General features: G+C 38.3%; 1 protein-coding gene across 4 annotated transcripts in view; it reads right to left on the bottom strand.

Moving 5' to 3' along the window:
* DIAPH3 (diaphanous related formin 3) overlaps positions 1 to 18,897 on the bottom strand; it is a 506,201-nt gene that overhangs the window by 192,617 nt on the left and 294,687 nt on the right. For all 4 annotated transcript variants that reach the window (XM_059144199.1, XM_059144200.1, XM_059144201.1 and 1 more), the window contains one exon: positions 17,042 to 17,171. In XM_059144199.1, coding sequence (XP_059000182.1) covers positions 17,042 to 17,171 — 130 coding nt within the window. The remainder of the gene's footprint in view (positions 1 to 17,041; positions 17,172 to 18,897) is intronic.

The following is an 18,897-nucleotide window of genomic DNA, read 5'->3' as shown; positions in this document are numbered from 1 at the left end:
AAAATGGGAAAGTTTAAAAATACACATTTATAGCCTTGGTTCAATAAAATGGAATAGAAGGAAAGCATGAAAAAGAAAGTTGCATGAGAACATGGAGTTTTGTTTTTTAAATTTGCTGTATACAAAATAACATTTGTTATTCTAATATATTAATTAGCTATTCTAACATATTAATTAGCTGTTAATAAAATCTTTACATATTTTGTTGTAAAATCACTTAGCAGGCTAATTTGAAGAAACAATGTTGTTGTTTTTAATTCATTTGAAATAGAGAGAGGGAGGGTGTGCATGAGGAAGGGCCAGGGGTAAGGGCAGAGAAGCAGATTCTCCGCTGAGCAGGGAGCCCCATCTTAGGACTCTGAGACCATGACCTGAGACGAAAACAAGAGTCACCAATCGAGCCACCCGGCGCCAATGTTCAATGAGGCCAATGAATGAACTCTTCCGAGAGCCACAGACAGTAGCTGTTTGTGCCGGGAGCGATGATACTTCAACCTTTGTCTCCCACTCTAGTGAAGCCATTTTGAAGTTACATTAGGTGCATATTTTCTCATTAGTTTTGTGCTACTCATGCTTCCCCTTTCTGTCAGCCTTACATTTAAGACAAAAACACAAATAAAAGAGTGTATAAAATATTTCTATCATGACAGCATTTAGTGCATTAATTAATTCAATCTATTTAACTCAAGTAACCAAATCTTGCTATACATTGCTCATGATGGTAACACATGGTTGCTATGCTCTGCTCTTTCAATTTTATGTCTGTTTGTCAATTATTCACAAGCAAGACCTCTATTTAATTAGGCCTGGGGTGTTTCATTTACTCTTTTCATTTCCATTTTTTTTTTTTTTTTTTTTTTGCTTCTTTCAAAGTTCTGTATCTGCACTACAAGAAGAGATTCCCTTTGCTCTCCTAGTCTATTTGATCTCTTATCTAGTATTTCATTAGCATTTCCTCTATCATTTCTCAAGAAATCTTACAGGTGATTCAGTCACTTTTATATTTCAACTGTGAAACTCCTCATTAGATAAATACAAGTTCAGAGGTGCCTGGGTGGCTCAGTGGGTTAAGCCTCTGCCTTCGGCTCAGGTCATGATCCCAGGGTCCTGGAATCGAGCCCCGCATTGGGCTCTCTGCTCAGCAGGGAGCCTGCTTCCCCCTCTCTTTCTGCCTGCTGCTCTGCCTACTTGTGCTGTCAAATAAAATCTTAAAAAAAAAAAATACAAGTTCAAAAACACGTAAAATCATTTTGAATAAATATGTGCTCACAACAATTTATAAGCTGTACAGCGACTTTATGCTGTAAATCAGGTTCAAAACAAGCTTATTAGTAGTAAAACAATAGTAGTGACAGTTGTAATTGTATTAGTAGGGATAACAGCAGCAGTGGCTAAAATACACTGAGTGTTCTGAGGTCCTGTCTTAAGCTTCTCCCATTAATTTTTTTTAAAGATTTATTTATTTATGGGAGAGAGAGAAGGAGAGAGAAGGCAGAGGGAGAAGGAGAAGCGCACTCCCCCACTGATGAAGGAGCCCAATACGAGACTTGATCCAGGACCTTGGATCATGACCTGAGCTGAAGGCAGACATTGAACCAACTGAGCCACCCAGGCACCTCAGGATATTCCATTAATTTTTAAAATCCTCATGGGATGATCATGAAGTTGACATTGCTATTACCCCATTTTACAGATAACAAAACTAGAGTTGAGTGAGTGAAAGTCAAACAACTAAAAGTAGTGACTTTTTCAGACTTCATTTTTAACTGTTTTTCTCTCCAGAGATGTTATTTTTACAACTGCTACCTATCTGCCAGTAACAGTGTTTAAATACACAGATGTGGCTTTCACACAATGACTGTCTTTTTGTATAATCTTGCTTCGTGCAATCACAAGTAATCCACATGTGGCCAAACTCAGGGGACTAGATGTAAGCACTCTGGATGGACGGCTGGATGACAGATAGATATGCTAACATATTTTTAAATGAATGTTTCAACTTAATGTGTTCATATACCATGAAACAAAGGCACGTACTTAAAATACCGTTAGTCCACTAATCCAATTTACTACACATACATGTCATTTTGGGGAAATACCTACAGAAAAGATGAATAAAAGTCCAAGAAACTCCAATGTAACAAAAAACACCAGGCAAGGAAGGGAACATAGGGAACACACACTGGAAGGGAACACAGTTGGATTCTGGATTCTTTCTTTCTTTTTTTTTTTTTTCCCCCCCTGACACCTAATACAATGTTTCAATAACTATCCTATCAATTCTCTGATTCGTGGACACCAGTTGGGTAATCTTCCACTTCAATTCTGACAGGAAGTACCTAGAGTTAATGCAGACTCCATGGAGTTTAAGGCCTCAGCCTCAACAGACTGCCCTCACTTCAGAAAACAATCCCAAGACCTAGAGATCACCCATAACCCACACTTTTGATGGACTGGCTAGAGTCAGGGATTTCCATGCCCCTCCTCCCACTTATTTTCTGTCATTTAGTGTCTTACAGAACTCAGGAAAGCACTATATCTATTACAGTTTTAATATAAAGGATGCAATTCAGGAACAGCCAAAGGGAAGGTATGCATACAGCAAAGAATGGGGGTAGGGAGGTAGTACAGTTTCCATGGCTTCTATGAATATACCCAGTGTCCCTGTTCCAGAGTTCTTACTGAAGCTTCATGACATGAAGACAACTGATCAAATCATTGGTCAGTGGTGACTCAACTCTATCACCAGCCCCCTTCCCCATCCCCCAGAGGTCAGACGGTAGGCTGATAATTCTAACCCTCTAATCACATGTTTGTTGACTCTGGTGACCAGCATCCCATCCTGGAGCTATCTAGGTTCCTCCTCTCTTACCCCATCTGCCTGAGTCATCTCATTAGCATACAAAACACATTTTTATAACTTAAAAAAGTCTAGGTTTTAGGTCCTCTATACCAGGAAACTGGAAAATGACCAAACACGTATTTCTAATATATCACCTGGATATATAGAAGTACATGTCTGGAGAAAAGGCAGAACCCCAGTGACTGTGAGGAGGTGTTTAAAAAAAAAAAAAAAAAAAAAGTAAATTTTTTGATTCATGAGTTGTGCTGCTCAGAAGGGTCTAACAACCGGATGTGGGCTGCCCTCTGAAGAGCCATCCTGGTGAGTGATGAGCACTTCCCAGGGCAATGAGAGAAAGGCCTAAGAAGCCTATAGGAAGTGATCCAATTCTTTGTTTCCTAGCAGGTCATTGTGATTTGAAGCAATTTCTCACTGGCTTTATTTTCACATCAGTGAAATGGGAAGAATCCTACCTCCTATTTTTAGCTTATAAGCATTTCATAAAAGATCAAATGCGGTAACATAGGATAAAGAATTTTTTTTTTAAGAGAGTGCATGATGCAGTGTTACTCTTAGCACTCAGTAAGAAATGAAGAGCTTAAAGGCTGAAAGAAGTAATAGCAGACTCAGAGAAAAAGTAAAAAGAATCATCGTGATCAGGCCAGGAACAGTGTTGTAGAAGTCACTCTAAAAAGGGAAAGTTGCTAATTGGAAGGATAAAATATTAGGACTGTTTGGGCATATTCAAACATTTAATGGTGACGTGATAAAGAGTAAGCAAGTTGTCTTTAAAAATGCTTCTTGCAGTTACTCTACAGTTAGAAACCCCACTAAGCCATTATTTATGCTTCATCAGCTGTCTCTGGTTACATTATTTGTACATTATGGTTAAGAGGATTTAAGAGTAAGTAACCAACTTTCACTGGTTTTTAAGTAAGGACCAAAGCACACTTGTGAGAGAGAAGGATGTGAGCAAATAGTAGGCTAATCATGTCTGGGCCATCCAACAGGGAAAACCAAAGAATATATAAGAACTTCTTCGGTGTCTTTCTTTTTCAGCAAATCTATTTCCACAGATAATTCCTTTATACATCTTCAAACATAATTTTAACTGTACTGTTTGTAACTGTCAAGTTCTTTGAGCTCAGTGATTATATATATATATATATATATATATTTTTTGTACTAGAAATCCCAACTACAGCAGAGTTTTAAATTGTACACCCTCAAAGAAGTGTTAATTTACTGTTGTCCTTGTATGTGACCTGTGTATGAATTTTATCTTTCAACACTGTCACATTCCTTGACCAAGAAATTAATCTTTTTTATTCTCTTCCATTACTTGTAAGTAACAAAACACAGCCGTCCTCAAACAGAGTTGACTAGATTATTTTAAGGGCACTTTCCACGTTTGCATTTTACTCAGTTAATATTCAATCAATGGAATGTCTCTCAGTCACCTCAGATGTCACGTGTATCAGCCCCTAGGCAACCGCCCATCTGCAATCTCCGCATCCTGGTGAACAGCAGAACCATGAACTGTGTTTCTGCCTTCTCCACACTCTGCACTTAGGAGTTTCCAAACACTAATTTAAACATGGCTTCAAGTCAGCCAGTAAACTGCTTTCAGGACATCTGAGCTCCACCCACAAGCTGCCTTGACTATTTCTTGCTCTGCTGCTACATTTTACTCTAGAACGACACCCTGCTTTTTAGTTTCCCTCCCCCCCCAGCCCCTCTTCATGCACTCTGTCAGTACTGACACTGGAAAAAATGTCTATTTGCCTTGTCTACTGCACCCCTCGATCAATCCTACTCAGACATAATAAAAAGGGTCAAAAAAATCTAGCTAGGCCCCCTAGTGAGGTGCCCTCCCCACCCATCATACCTGGTAATTATCTCTATCTTTGCAATTACTACACTCCATTACTTTTATCTTTGTGTGTGCCTTCCTCTCCCAAATGACCACAAATTCCTTGAGGGAAGATACCATATTTTATTTATTTTTGTATCTTCAATTACATAACATACTGCAGACACTCAAATATTTGCTGAAGGAATGAATTTTGGCTTTAGCTTTCACCTCTTGAGGTTAATAGAGTAAATATCTAAAACCTTAAAATTCAGCACACAGATTTATCTTCAGTGCCTTGTCATTATGATAATTATGCATTAGAGGTATTAAGTAAAAAAGTTAAAAGTCACAACCATAAGTGTTTAAGTTTAAAGTAAAGTATAGACTTTCTGTAATGCTATGGCCTCTGCCATTTGCTAAGATTTCAAGAAAGGAGAGTAGAAATTACGTAGGCCTATGTAATTTTTACAATTAAATAACAATCCTCTGTGAATATCTCCTGGAGATGCTGGTTATTATTTTATAACAAGCATCCTAAGAAGTGTCACATTCATTCTTACCTATCATGAAAACATTCCAGGAAAGGCGATCTCTTTAAAGAAGGCTTACACAACTTATTACCATTAAACAATTCAAACCTAAATGAACCATTTTGTACTCATAAACACAGTAGTTTTGAGAGGGCAACAAACTAGGCATTAAAGCATTTCAGGTTCCTGGGCACCTGGGTGGTTCAGTGGGTTAAAGCCTCTGCCTTTGGCTCAGGTCATGATCTCAGGGTCCTGGGATTGAGCCCCGCATCCGGTGCTCTGCTCAGCAGGGAGCCTGCTTCCTCCTCTCTCTCTGCCTACTTGTGGTCTCTGTCTGTCAAATAAATAAATTAAATCTTAAAAAAAAAAAAAAAAAGGCATTTCAGGCTCCCAATCAAATAAAGGTATTTTATGAAACTCTAAGAATATTTTATAAATGCAAGTTAAAAAAATAAATAAATAAATTTAGACAAGATGGATAAAAACCTCAGCAAATTTTAAAAACCTCCACATTAAGTGGGCCTCTAACAGAAATCTAAGTTCTAGAATAGCATTGTGAAACCCATGCTTATTTTGAGAAAACATACAACTGAAACCGGAGGACAGAAAAGCACAAACTCAAATCACCACAGACAAAGGTAAACTGAAAGAAGCAGTGGGGAATGAAGGGTCAGTTATCCTCATCAAGCCCTGGCCTTCCTCTGCTGTCTTCCTTCCATCCCTTCTCATTGTTCTCATTCTTGATGGGACCCCTGACACTAAATTGTCCTAACTTGCATTTCCTAATTTACTGTACTATATGCAATGAGAATTTTGTGGTTATTTTATTTTTTTAACATCATGCTGCTAGAGAATGGCCTATGTCTACTATGGAACCTGGAAAGAGGAAAGGTAGAAAGCAAGCAGAGGTGAGAGGGTGAACGCAGCCCAGTGCAAGGGCCTAGCTCAGGTCGGTTTTCTGAACCCTCCACTTCCTCCCCTGCTCTCCGATCTGGCGGAGAGAAGCAGCCTTGTGCTCTACAATCATGAAGAGTGTGTTAAAGGTCAGTCAGCTTTTTAGAAACCAGTAGTAGTGGAGTGCCTGGGTAGCTCAGTGGGTTAAGCCTCTGCCTTGGATTCAGGCCCTGATCTCAGGGTCCTGGGATCAAGCCCTGCATTGGACTCCCTGTTGGGCAGAGAGCCTGCTTCCCCCTCTCTCTACACTTGTAATTTCTTTCTGTCAAATAAATTTTTAAAATCTTAAAGAAAAAAGAAACCAGTAGTGGTAGTAAAAACAAACCCTTCAACAGACTATGTTTATGAGATTTTGAAAATTCCTTCTTAAAAATAAGATGGTCAAGATCACAGTAAACGGGACACAAAAGAGGTCCATCCTAGAGACAACTGTCATGTTATTCAAAACACTCCCTCGGGATAATGCTTTTGTGTGCATGTGTATGGGAGGGAGATGTTACCATTTCTACTGTATCCTATGGTAAATATTAAATACAGATTGGACGATGTGCAAATTTTAAGATAAACTTCTGCATATGACTACAAGAGACCACGCAGCCTAACATGTCCTAGACTGCATTATCTCTAGACCTGAAAAATGGCAAATTTTTCCTCCAGCCCATATCCTTCCGCTGAACGCCAAATGCCTATTGAACCTTTCTTTAATATTTTATGGGCATCTTAAACTCACATTTTCAAATTGGAACTCATCTTTCTCTTTGTTTTTTTTTTTTTTTTTTTTAAGATTTTATTTATTTACTTGACAGAGAGATCACAAGTAGGCAGAGAGACAGGCAGAGAGAGGGGAAAGCAGGGACCCTGCTTAGCAGAGAGCTAGATGTGGGGCTCCATCCCAGAACCCTGAGATCATGGACCCCAGCCAAAGGCAGAGGCTTAACCCACTGAGCCACCAAGCCGTGCCACATTTTCCTCTTTGAATCTGCGTCTACACCTCAGTAAACAATTTGTGTTATGACTCCTCTTTCTCTTATACCCAACACACCCACTCATAAAGTCCTATTGGTTCAACCTTCAAAATCAGAATATTTCCCACTGCTGTTGCTCCCTCCTTCTGGTCCCAGCAAACATGCTTTCCTCCCTGGATGATCCTTACACCATCTAAGTGGATTCACTGCTTCTGCCATTGTTCTTCTGGATTTTTCCCCAAAGCAGAAGCCAAACCAATCCTTTGAAAATACAAGTCAGATGTCAATCTTCTGCTCGAAACCTTTCTAATGCCCCCCCCCCCCGCCAAAGTAAAGTCAAAATCTGTCTAACGAGGAGTCCTGTCTTACAGAATCTGTGACCTTTCTGACCTCATCTCTCATGCCCTCCCTCTGCTCCAGTCTCACCTGCCTCTCTTGGGACTTCTCTAGGGCTCTACTGACTAGAATGCTTCTGACACCCAGATTGCCTTGCCTCCTCCTCCCACTTCTTTCACATTTTTTTCGCAAAGGCCACCTTCTTTCTGGGGACTTCTCTGACCACTCAGCCTTAATTGTGGGGAAAAAAACAAAACCCTGCCCTGGAATTCCAGAGCTCACCATATGACATAATACACGTGCACTTCTTCCTGTGGCAGATGTTCCATAAAACATCAACTTAGAGCAGACACTTTTCTTTTATGCTCACAGCCCTATCCCATCTTCCAAATTGTGCCTGGACAGAGGAGGCACTCATGAGATGGCTCGTAAAAATACAAAGGCGTCCATCTTATTTTTTTCACTGTCAAATTCAGGTCTGATCCTTATTGATGCAAATGCCTAGCATCCTGTTTGCTACACCGTGAGAATTCAATCAACTTTTTGGAAAGACTTCTTTCCTTGTAAGGTCAAAACATACCCAAAACCATAAATGAGCACTAATACTTTTTTCCTTCAAATACATAGTATGACAGACAGCTGCTGAGAAACAGGACACATGCGCTTACATGACAAGAGTCCAACTGCTGATCGGTTTAAATCTATATCTGAAGATGACCTCTTCTGAGGGGAGGGGGGAAGATTATCCAGAACCTATTATCTTTAGGTTTTTCTATGTAGGCAAAGAAATATCTTTTTTGATGTTTCTATCACTTGCAACATCTTTTTTTTTTTTTTTTTTAATTTATTTGACAGAGAGACCGTGAGAGAGGGAACACAAGCGGGGGAGTGGGAGAGGGAGAAGCAGGCTTCCCACTTAGCAGGGAGCCCAATGTGGGGCTCCATCCCAGGACGCTGGGATCACGACCTGAACTGACAGCAGATGCCTAACGGCTGAGCCACCCAGGCATCCTACAACATTTTATCTTAAGTGTTCATTTGTATTTCACATTTTCATGTGGAAATGGAAAACATTTCCAACTAACTAATTCCTTAATAATTCCAAGCTAGTAAATCTATTTTTTAAATGACATGCAAAAGTTTCTAGAAAAAAATAAGCTCCAAGTTGTTGAAGAGTTGTTGGACCCTAGCTACTTTTTACTGCTTTTTAATAGTAGAAGCCCTCTTTCAAAAGAAATCTTTTTTATCAAAGTTCAAAACAGGAAATAAAAATAGTGACTCAGGCTGCAGGAGAGGAAGGAAAGTAGAACTCATTTTCCAAATTCCTTTCCCTATGCTAGGATGTTCAACCAGTGAAAATGCATTGTGCTGTGCACTTAAGATATGTGCAATTTCCTATGCATATATCGTTCTTTAATTTTTAGAAAAGTAAATAAATTTTTCAATGACACAGATCCATGAAATTCAAAAGCTTACATAAGTTTCAGGCAAGACACAGTCGGGATCTGTTCAAATAACTATTGAGAATACATGTTAAAATGACATAATTATATTATTCACAGAGACTCTTGCTTATCACAGAGACTCATGTTTATCTGCATTATTACTGACGAAATAGGCAGTTGTGGGTCAGTAAGAAATAATCACTGAAAAACAACAGCTACAACTACAGCAAATACAGAGAATATTTACATAGTCCTTATGGTGTGCTATACAACAATTTAACTATTTGCACATATTAACTATTTGCACATATATACATACAACTATTTATTTGCATATATTAACCTATAAGCTTACAACAAACCTCTGAATGAAATACAACTATTGTTCCCGTTTTCAGGTAAGAACACTGAGTCCCAATGGGGATAAGGAACTCATCCAAAGTTACACCTCCAGCAATGGGCAGAGGTGGGGTTTGCACCCCAGTGGTCTAACTTCAGACTCTGTGACTGTAACAACTTCCTCCAAAATCTCACGGGGATCCCATTTTTTATTTTGCCCACTGAAATTATTTATTGGGGTTATTGTAAGTATCACCGCTTGTTAATGAAAATTCCTTACCTTCAGAGGCATATGATCGATTTCAGTTTTAAATGCTTTAGTATTTGCATGCGATGATGAAAGAAAAGGGTATTTCAGAAGCTCACCAACAATAACCCTTAAACACCAAAACATTTCACGACGTAATGCTAACTGCTTTCCATATGTATGTCGATCTGTGTAACTGCTTCACCATTTCGTGACACTCAGAGGGACTGGTGCTACTTGCATGCAGTTATGGGAGTGAGGACAAGGACGACTACAGGGAGTTGGGTAGTAGCCCTCTCACCCCCGAATCCATGGCCACAAAGCACTTCAGCATGTGACTTATTTGGCAATAGGATGTCTGCAAAGAATATCAGTTAAGAATCTCGAGATGAAATCACCCTGGATTTAGGGAGGCCTTAAACCAAATGACTGGTGTCTTTACAAAGAGAGGTGAGAGATAGAGACGTGGAGGAGAAGAGGACACCAGGGGTTGCTGGCAGCCACCAGAAGCTATGAGAGAAGCACAGGATGGCTCTTCCCTGAGAGACTTCAGAAGGAACCCATGCTACCAACACCTTGAGTTCAGACTGCTGTATTCCTGAATAATTAGAGAATAAATTCATACACTTCTACTGGTTAAAGGAACCTAGCGTGTGTTCATCCGTTATGGCAACCCTATGAAGCTCATACAACTATTATTTCAAGACTCGGCAAGTCACACACAGCCTGGTTTCTTGGGAGCAGCTGGCAGATTTGCCTGTAGCATCTGAGCCCCCCCCATAGCACTCCACCCAGCTGGTGACATGGCGACCTTGTGAGCAGCGACATTCAGCAGATTGCAGTGAGGGAGCGTGTTTCACCCCCTGCTTAGGCTTCCTCGGAGCGCACAGATTTGTTATGGTAAGCTATCCTTCAGAACGCTCTCATTCTGAAATCTTCTTCCATCCGCCTTGTTTATAATTTCCCACTTCCTGTTGCAACACTGAGGGGCCGTAAATACTGCTTTGTGGCCAGCCGTCTAGAAGAGCTCTGAGACCTTGCTTGTCACTGTTGATTCTGTCCTGTGACTTGATGTCCTGTGACTTGATGTGAGCTATGGCTCATAGGTGACACTGACGGAACTGTTCCAGTAGCTATTTCAAATCTGTAGCTGGCCCCAAATCTGCAAACACTGTAAACTGTTAGTTTCTTGAAAAGATTAATGCTGTATTGATGCCACTTTCAGTCTGCTAACCTCCAAAAAGATATAGAGGTCTTCCTGATGTGTTTTTCTTCTTCATCATCATCTATCAGCCCCAGCAGCAGCCGATTCAGGAAATGTTCTCAGCTCAGTATCTCAAAAAGCAATCTTTAGCTGGAAGTGTAGTTCCTCCATGCCTAGTGTTCTTCAGCATCAGTCTATAGACTCCTTAATCCTTCGAGGGACTCTGGTCATGCTCTTTCTACATTCCATTACGACGCTTTTCAAAATAGTTGATATTTGCACAGAACAACAGTGCAATACAACCTTACATGCGAGTCTCTGATATAAACTTTTGACGCCAACCCTATAGAGCTAATCCCTGGAAATTAACCGGGAGAATTTAAGTAAAATCCTATCCAACAGACAACTTGCACCTTGTGGCCCCTTACTAGCACACTGAGCTCATAGTATACTACATGTATTTTTCATATATCTTGTAGCTACCTTGTGAAGGACCCAGTTATATATTTCATGCTACCTTTTTATGTTAAAAGTGTTCATTTGAATAGAAAATTTTTACAAATACTGCCCTTTTAATACATATATGCAAACCTATAGAGTTACATTTTAAAAATAAATTTATCATTTATAACATTTGGCTTGTTAGTGACATTAAAATTATTCTACAATTCTTAAGTATGCTAACTAGATCAGTACAGATTATCCAAATAGATTATTGAGACCTAATTACACAGGAGTCACAAAGTAGTTTCCCAGACATAACTTGTAACTCTACCATCTAGCCGCAGAATCAGGTTACATAGGTAGGAGATAGCAAATGTTTTCATTATTTCTACAGGATAATGCAAAAAAAAAAGTACAACCATCCATCCACACTTCCCTTTTGGAAAAGAGTCAACGGATAATTCAGAGTATTACTAGCCTTTACTGGCTACTTGCTTATAATAAAATTACAACTATTAAAGTAGCAAAACAGAGGTAGGTGGTAAAGAAATATATATATATATATATAGGGATGAGTTAAAAAAAAAAAAGAACAAAAACTTAATATACCTGTGTAAACAAATGCATTCTAATATAAAATCTAGGAGATATCATAGATCTAACTCTGAAATTAAATGTGAATATTCATGAATATATTTATTTAGATTGCCTCAATATTTCCTTATAATGTGCGAATTTATGTTGCGTCTGTTCAAAAAAGGAATTGAAGCATAATTGTAATTTTATAAACTCATGTGGTAATTCATGGTTTGAACAAGAACCTTTGATGTTCTGAAACTGCTTACTAGTGAACACCTAACACAGCAGGGCTATGACTGTTTCTTTAAGTGATCTGATCAAATAAAACAACATTCTGTATACACTATTCTACAGCCGAAAAGCTCTAAGCAGGAAAAGTGCCTTAAGTTATTCTATTAATGTGCTAGAGGTGCATCCCAAATGCCAAGGGCTGGGTAGCTTAAACAACAGAAACTTCATTCCTCACAGTGTTGGAGTCTAAGATCAAGGTGTCAGTATATTTGGTTTCTTCTGAAGCAAGAAGATGGCCTTAGCTTATAGACAGCTACCTTCTTGCTGTCTCCTCACATGGTTGGTCTGCATGCATGTGAACCCCTGGTGTCCATCTATCCAAATTTCCTCCTCTTATAAGGATACAATTCACACTGGATTAGGGCCTACCCTAAGAGACTCGTTTTACATAATCACCTCTTTAAACACCTATTTTCGCATTCAATCACAATCTGAGATACTAAAGATTAAGGCTTCCAAATATGAAGGGCTTAGGCACAGGCGGACAGAATTCAGCTCCTACCAGAATACATTTTTGTGCCCTTTATTGATAATTCAGTTAAAGCAATACCTTATTTGGTTGTCATCTCTCAATTATTTTATTATAAATGCCCCCCCCATGAGCTTTCGAATTATTTCACTATATTGGCAGAAATGCACACAAATGACTATTTTCATAAAACTCTAATATCCTACAGTTAATTTGAAATGCCAGATGAATGATTTATCTCACAAAATTAAGAGGCCCCAACCTATGACCTAACATAATGGTATTTATGTTATTAAGTCTGTCACACAATGAATATTTTTATGTACTTAAAGTGCACACTTAATGTCTAAAATGCAATTGAATTAACAACTAATCCTGAATATTCAAAATATATACATCAAACTAATAAATTTTAATTGGCATTTTTAGAAGTGTAGAGTATAAGAAGGTTAATGGGAGCCTTTGAAAATGCTTTCTGCTTGTTAGAGCACATGAATTTGAAATTTTAAACACTATACATTTCCAGGTGGCAGCCACCTGGAAATGAAGTGTTCTAAGTGCTCACAGTAGGTGAATAAAAGATAAACATTTGGTATTTAGTAAGCCATTTATCATAAAATGTTGATAAGTCATGTGGCACTGGAATTGGAGATGTATTTGAGTAGACAAATATTTGGGTCAGACCAAGGAGTTACTAGCCAAAAGCAAACAAACAGTCTTAAAAGCAGAGATGTCAATAAAAGGGAGAGGACAAATATCAAATGTAAGATATCAAAGAATGCTCCCAAAAGCTAAACATGTGGAAATGGAAAAAAGTGAAAAAACATTAGAAATGGGGAATCATTAAATCCACTCTGACAATACACCAAAGGCGGCCCATTCTCTAGAAGCTAATTCCATCTACAGTAATTCCAGGAATACTCTCTAATCTAGACTCTGAGTTCTTAGACAGTGGTTTAAGATTTTCTGGAAAGCCTATGAATTTATCCTTGAAGAAAGACTAGAGCCCACTGAAACTTAGGTGGCGCTTCCCAGAACAACCAAGAAAAAAGCCCCAGAGGGAAAATGACATTTACTCTTAAGCTGCTCTATGAGGGAGGGTATGAGGCAACATTCTAGACCACAGCTTCCCGTAGATTTAACTTAGAATCTACCACACAGCTCGCAGCTGATGTGAATGAAAGCTGTAAAGAGACAAGGTGAATGAAAACAGGGATACCAAAGAAAGGGTGCTAGGAAGGATTTTCTCAAGTAAATAAAGTTTAGGGAGGAGAGGTAATGGCTGTAGGAAAGAAAAGCACATTTTATGGGCCTATTGTGATCTATGCGTGTGGTGTGGCTAAAGATGGCAAGAATGCTGTTGGATATGCAAGCATGGAGCTTAGGAGGGATGACGGGGGTAGAGATCTGTAAGTCATTAATGAAATGATGGTATGTAAACCCTTGGAAGCTGAAGAGATCACCTCAGGATTTATGGCAAGAAAGAAAAAGAAGGGCTCAGTATTAGACTAATAACACAGGCAATAGTTAGAGGCTTCATTGAAGAGGAGGAAGAATAAAGGACCCGGAGAATGTAAAAGGAGCCAGTTAGGACAGGAGCTAGATGCCAGTGAGGTCACCTGTTGTTACTACCAAGACAAGGGCACAGTTTCTGACACCGAGTAATCACACAACACCTGATTATCAAATGAAGAAGTGAGTTCTAGACTGGACTTGCACAGCATTCCTAGAATTTAGACTCTCTAGGGAAGAAGAGAAATATATGGCAGAGATACAATAACCCTGAAACAGACAGGGTTGAACAAGGTGACACTGTAAACTTGCCTCAATTAACTCCCCAAATTCTCCGAGTTTTGTCGCATTTTCTACTCATTAATAAAATACCATTCAAGGTTAATCATGAAGCTGGTTATTGTGAAATAATCAATAAAACCTTCACAGATTGGAGTCCATTAACTTCAGCTGTTTAGACAAGAGAACAATGTATTCACCCTTCAAAGACCAGGAAAAAGAAAAAAAAAAGAAATATTGCAATGGTATATAGAAATACAATAATGACCCAAAATATTTTCATTGAAATACAACAGAAAAGCTGTAAGCCATTATCTCTTAGAAAAGAAGCAGCCCTAATGAAGTAGATTTTTGAAAATTGTCATACGGGTAAGCTCATTAGTTGCAATGAAAGATCCCCCTGCTGATCCACGAGGACTTAATGGCCAGGATTTTGTTATGTCTCAAAAACAAAGGTACTTTTTAATTCATGTGATAGCTCACTGAGGAGACTTCAAATATGGAAACTTTTAAATGATGATATATAATAGAAAAGCACTGAAATTTTCCAAAGCAAACATAGGCTTACTTCATCCAAAACTATTACATTCATTCCTCTAAAATCTCATTCATTAATAGGGTAATATTATCACACGAAGAAATTATGCTCTACAATCACCTACACTATGTAAAAAAAAAAAATCTACATCATCTATATCTATATATCTCAGTGATGGATTTTTCATTTCAAATATCTAGTTGGCTGCTCCCGGTGTAACACATTCATGCTATCTGCTGACCTATACACATATGCATGCCTCCATTATAACAGATGGAAATGAAAAATCTCGAAGCCCTAGGATGCCCCAGTAGAGACATTAAAAAAGAAAACAAACATAAGTATCTAATTATCAAGCTACAGCTCTACAAGCCCTTATCAAAGTTAGTTTTCAAAAGAAAATAATAAAATATTTATACAGAATTTTAAGTACAATTAAGTGAGTCAAAATAGATAAATGATATTTTAAAAACTTAATTTAGAGCACCACTGCTGGAAAATAAATTCTATACTAACACGTACATCTGAAAGAGAAGTAAGTTCCAGCTCACCGTTCAGCTTTAGAAACAGGAGAAAAAGATGGTGACATGGTCAGGAATGCAAACTGTTATTAACATAAAATGCTTGCATGGATTTAATTCTACCCAAAGACAGAATGTTGATATAAACTATTACTCTACTCAGCTATCTTTTCTCTAGAAAAAAAGCTTTCTCTGTGTTTCAAGACTTTATGTATAACTTTTTCATCTATTATTCTTTTACTTATCATGCTTACCATGCATCACTTTCAATTTCCCCACTTTCAATTCTCTTTTGGCCCATATACTTAAATTTTATCCCCAAATTTCAGAAATCTCATTTTAGAGACATTACCTTCCCTGAATTAATGAATCAATCACTCAAAAGCTATTTTGAGTATTATTGAGTTATTTTAATGTTCTTTTTCCTCTGTGCACTTTTGCCCTATCTCATTGTTTAGTATTAAAAAAAACTTTATTTTCCCTTCCTAAATTCCATTAAAACACTTACACCCATATACATGTACACACACATGGTCATTCTCTTCTTATGTCAAGGACATTCTTAGGGAACACAAGGGCAAAGTAAATCATTCCAACATCATTACAAATTAGCATTCAGGAGCAAAAAGTAAAGTAAAAAGCTTATTTTTGGTCTTAAAAATCCAGACTAATTATTTCTAACTCTCCCCTACCCTCCCTGCCACCTCAATATATTGGCTGTATGAATTACATACTTCAAAGAAACATACATCTCAGGAAAAACTGTCAAAGAACATCTCATCCAATCACATTGCCACTCTGCAGATGGAGTGTTACAATCCCCATTTTATGGAAGAAACACAAGGAGTAGAAAATGACAAAAGTAATTTTTTTTAAGAAGGAGTAGTCACTAAAATGGGGGATTGTGGTGAATTATTCTTAAGTTGAAAAGTTCTAATTTTAGGAAGACAATAAACAACAAACAACACAAAAATAGTCTGCCATTTCTAATGACCAGTTTTCAACACACTGACAATACAGCTATCCCACCATTTCAAATGAGTTGTCTCCCAAGAAGTATGTACGTCAGTGCGCATATATTCATAGAAATGTGTATGCATAAATTGGTGGTTGGAGCAAGTAAAATTTTTACCACAGAATAGGATATATAAATAAAAACTGGAATCTTCAAGTCATCAAAAATTGCATTTAAATCATACTATGACTATTAATAACAGTTCCTGTCCTATCCTAACCCTTTGCAACCTGATCTAAATCCAGTAGGGACAGAAGCAGATGAGATAGCTGGGCATTAGAAAGGACTGAAGGGAATTTCTAGCTGTTTGGTCCCTACTAGGACAAAGGATGCAGTCTCTACCTTCAGTGTGGGTGGACACAGATTTAACTTAGGCTAACTAGGCACATTGATTACTGGGGCTTAGCCCAGACACAATGATCCTCCCCAAGTGAAGGATCCTGACTCAAGTAAGCATTACCATGGTTACAGAGGAGGCAGCTGAGCAGCAGAAGGAGGGGCTGGCAGGTAGTCATAAGGTTTAAACTATACAACTACCTATCTTTTATATTTTAAAAACATATTTAAAATACAGAGGCAAAGTAGCAAGTATGTTCAAACAAAAGGCGTTACTTTCTGTCTTGACGAACTAACTAAAGACCCAGAGCTGTGAAATGTTTTCTGTGAAAGCACAAACCTTTACTGGCTTTGTCTAAATGTTCCAAATCATCCACAAAATTCAGGATATCAGGGTACTTTTCTTCACATACTTTCACCAGAAAATGAAGTAGTGTTGTTTTCTGATCTGCTGATTTTGTGTCTTTTAGCTAGATAGGACAAAAGGGAGAAAAAACAGTCAAAAATATTTTGGTAATCTGTCTACTTACCTAATGTTAATACTGTATTTTGTAGGTAAGAAGTAAATGAATTGTAAAATTAGTCAATTCTATTTCTGAATTGCAAATGTTTAAGTACTTGAAAAGCTATCTATGGATTGTTGTTTGAAGTCATTAACATTTTTTGAAAAGAAAGTATAAGCTTAATCCAATCTATTATGCAACATTTTATGGGAAAAAATACATGATAAACACTTAGGAGAACAGAATAATCTGTAAGTCTATATAATAATAGTACTTAAAACAATCCCAGACATTTGTTCCTTTTTTAAATTTTTAAAAAAAAATTGGTACATATTTATGACATGCCTACTAGAGGCTATAGGAGTCAGAGATACAACAACAAACAAGGTACAGAGCTGTTCCTCAAGAAGCTGTTTAGTAGGGGGGAAAACACACACACGCACGTGTGCACGCACACACACACACACGTACATTTACCCTGTTGTGACAAACAGTATAATAGAAATAATCAAAAAGTACACCTCAGAGGACAGGACATCTAGAACCCTGGTAGACAGGAAGTTGTATGGATTAGGGAAGGGAAAAAGAAAATTCAAAAGGGCCGTACCAACGAGCAGATGGAGCAATATTTGAAAAATGCCACACTTGAGGACGAAGAAGACACATTTGAGGAGTCTGAGTGACTCAGAAAAATAAGTGTATTGAGGAGGACAATAGAGAGAGTAGAAAGATACAAAGCTGGGAACATTGGAAAAGACCAGAAAACAGGCTTTTGATCCCTAAGAATTGGGAGTTTTTAAACTGGGTAAGAGATGATGAGACCTACGGTTTAGAAAAAGCTCCCTCTAGCACAGTGTGGATAAAAGACAAAAAACCAAGGGAAAGAACAGCAGCAGGGAAAGTAACTTAAAAACCGGTAACAACAATCCAGGCAGGGAAAGACAAGGCCCTGAGTCAGGGCAGTGCCATGGGGATGGAGATAATGGGACAGAGGGGCCATGGAGACCCAGGTGGTGCCATTAATTGAAGTAAATGGAAAGACAGAGGAACAGATTTGGGTGGAGTGCGGTGGGCAAAGAGATCAGTTTCAGTTTTGAACGAATTTGAAGCTTTTAAGTAACATCCAAGTAAAAATACCCACAAAGGATGTAGATTGATACAGGCGTAGAAAAATGTTTCTCAATCTTTCTCTTTCATTATTGCTGGCAAAAGAGTATTTTTAGGTTTTCCCCCCAATCATGTGTACCTGTGAAATTTTAAAATCATAGGTATCCTGTGTATCTTTTCCTGTACTGTATGTATATCTATGCTTTGCAGATTAAAAAATAGCAAGATACTTTTGCTTCCAAGAACCAATTTTCTATCCCCTAGGGAAACTGTTGAGCATACCTGGCTAGAACTCAGAGGAGTATGATGACCTAGGCCCTCCAGACTGAGGAGCCTTTAGCCCCCAAAGTTCAAGAGTTGATCAAACGAACCCAAAAGGTACACAGGATGAAAGGAGATATATATTTATACACAAGTATATGATCTATTTGTAATCCTAGTTCACAAGTTATTTTTTGCATGCTAAGTGCAGTTAGAATATTTGTCTGTGGGGCACCTGGGTGGTTCAGTGGGTTAAGTCTCTGCCTTCTGCTCAGGTCATGATCTCAGCGTCCTGGGATCGAGCCCCCCATTGGGCTCTCTGCTC

Source organism: Mustela lutreola, chromosome 13 (assembly GCF_030435805.1).
Source record: "Mustela lutreola isolate mMusLut2 chromosome 13, mMusLut2.pri, whole genome shotgun sequence".
In the NCBI taxonomy this organism is placed as follows: domain Eukaryota; kingdom Metazoa; phylum Chordata; class Mammalia; order Carnivora; family Mustelidae; genus Mustela; species Mustela lutreola.
The sequence above is the reverse complement of the archived record's forward strand: the minus strand, read 5'-3'. Positions and strand labels throughout refer to the sequence as shown.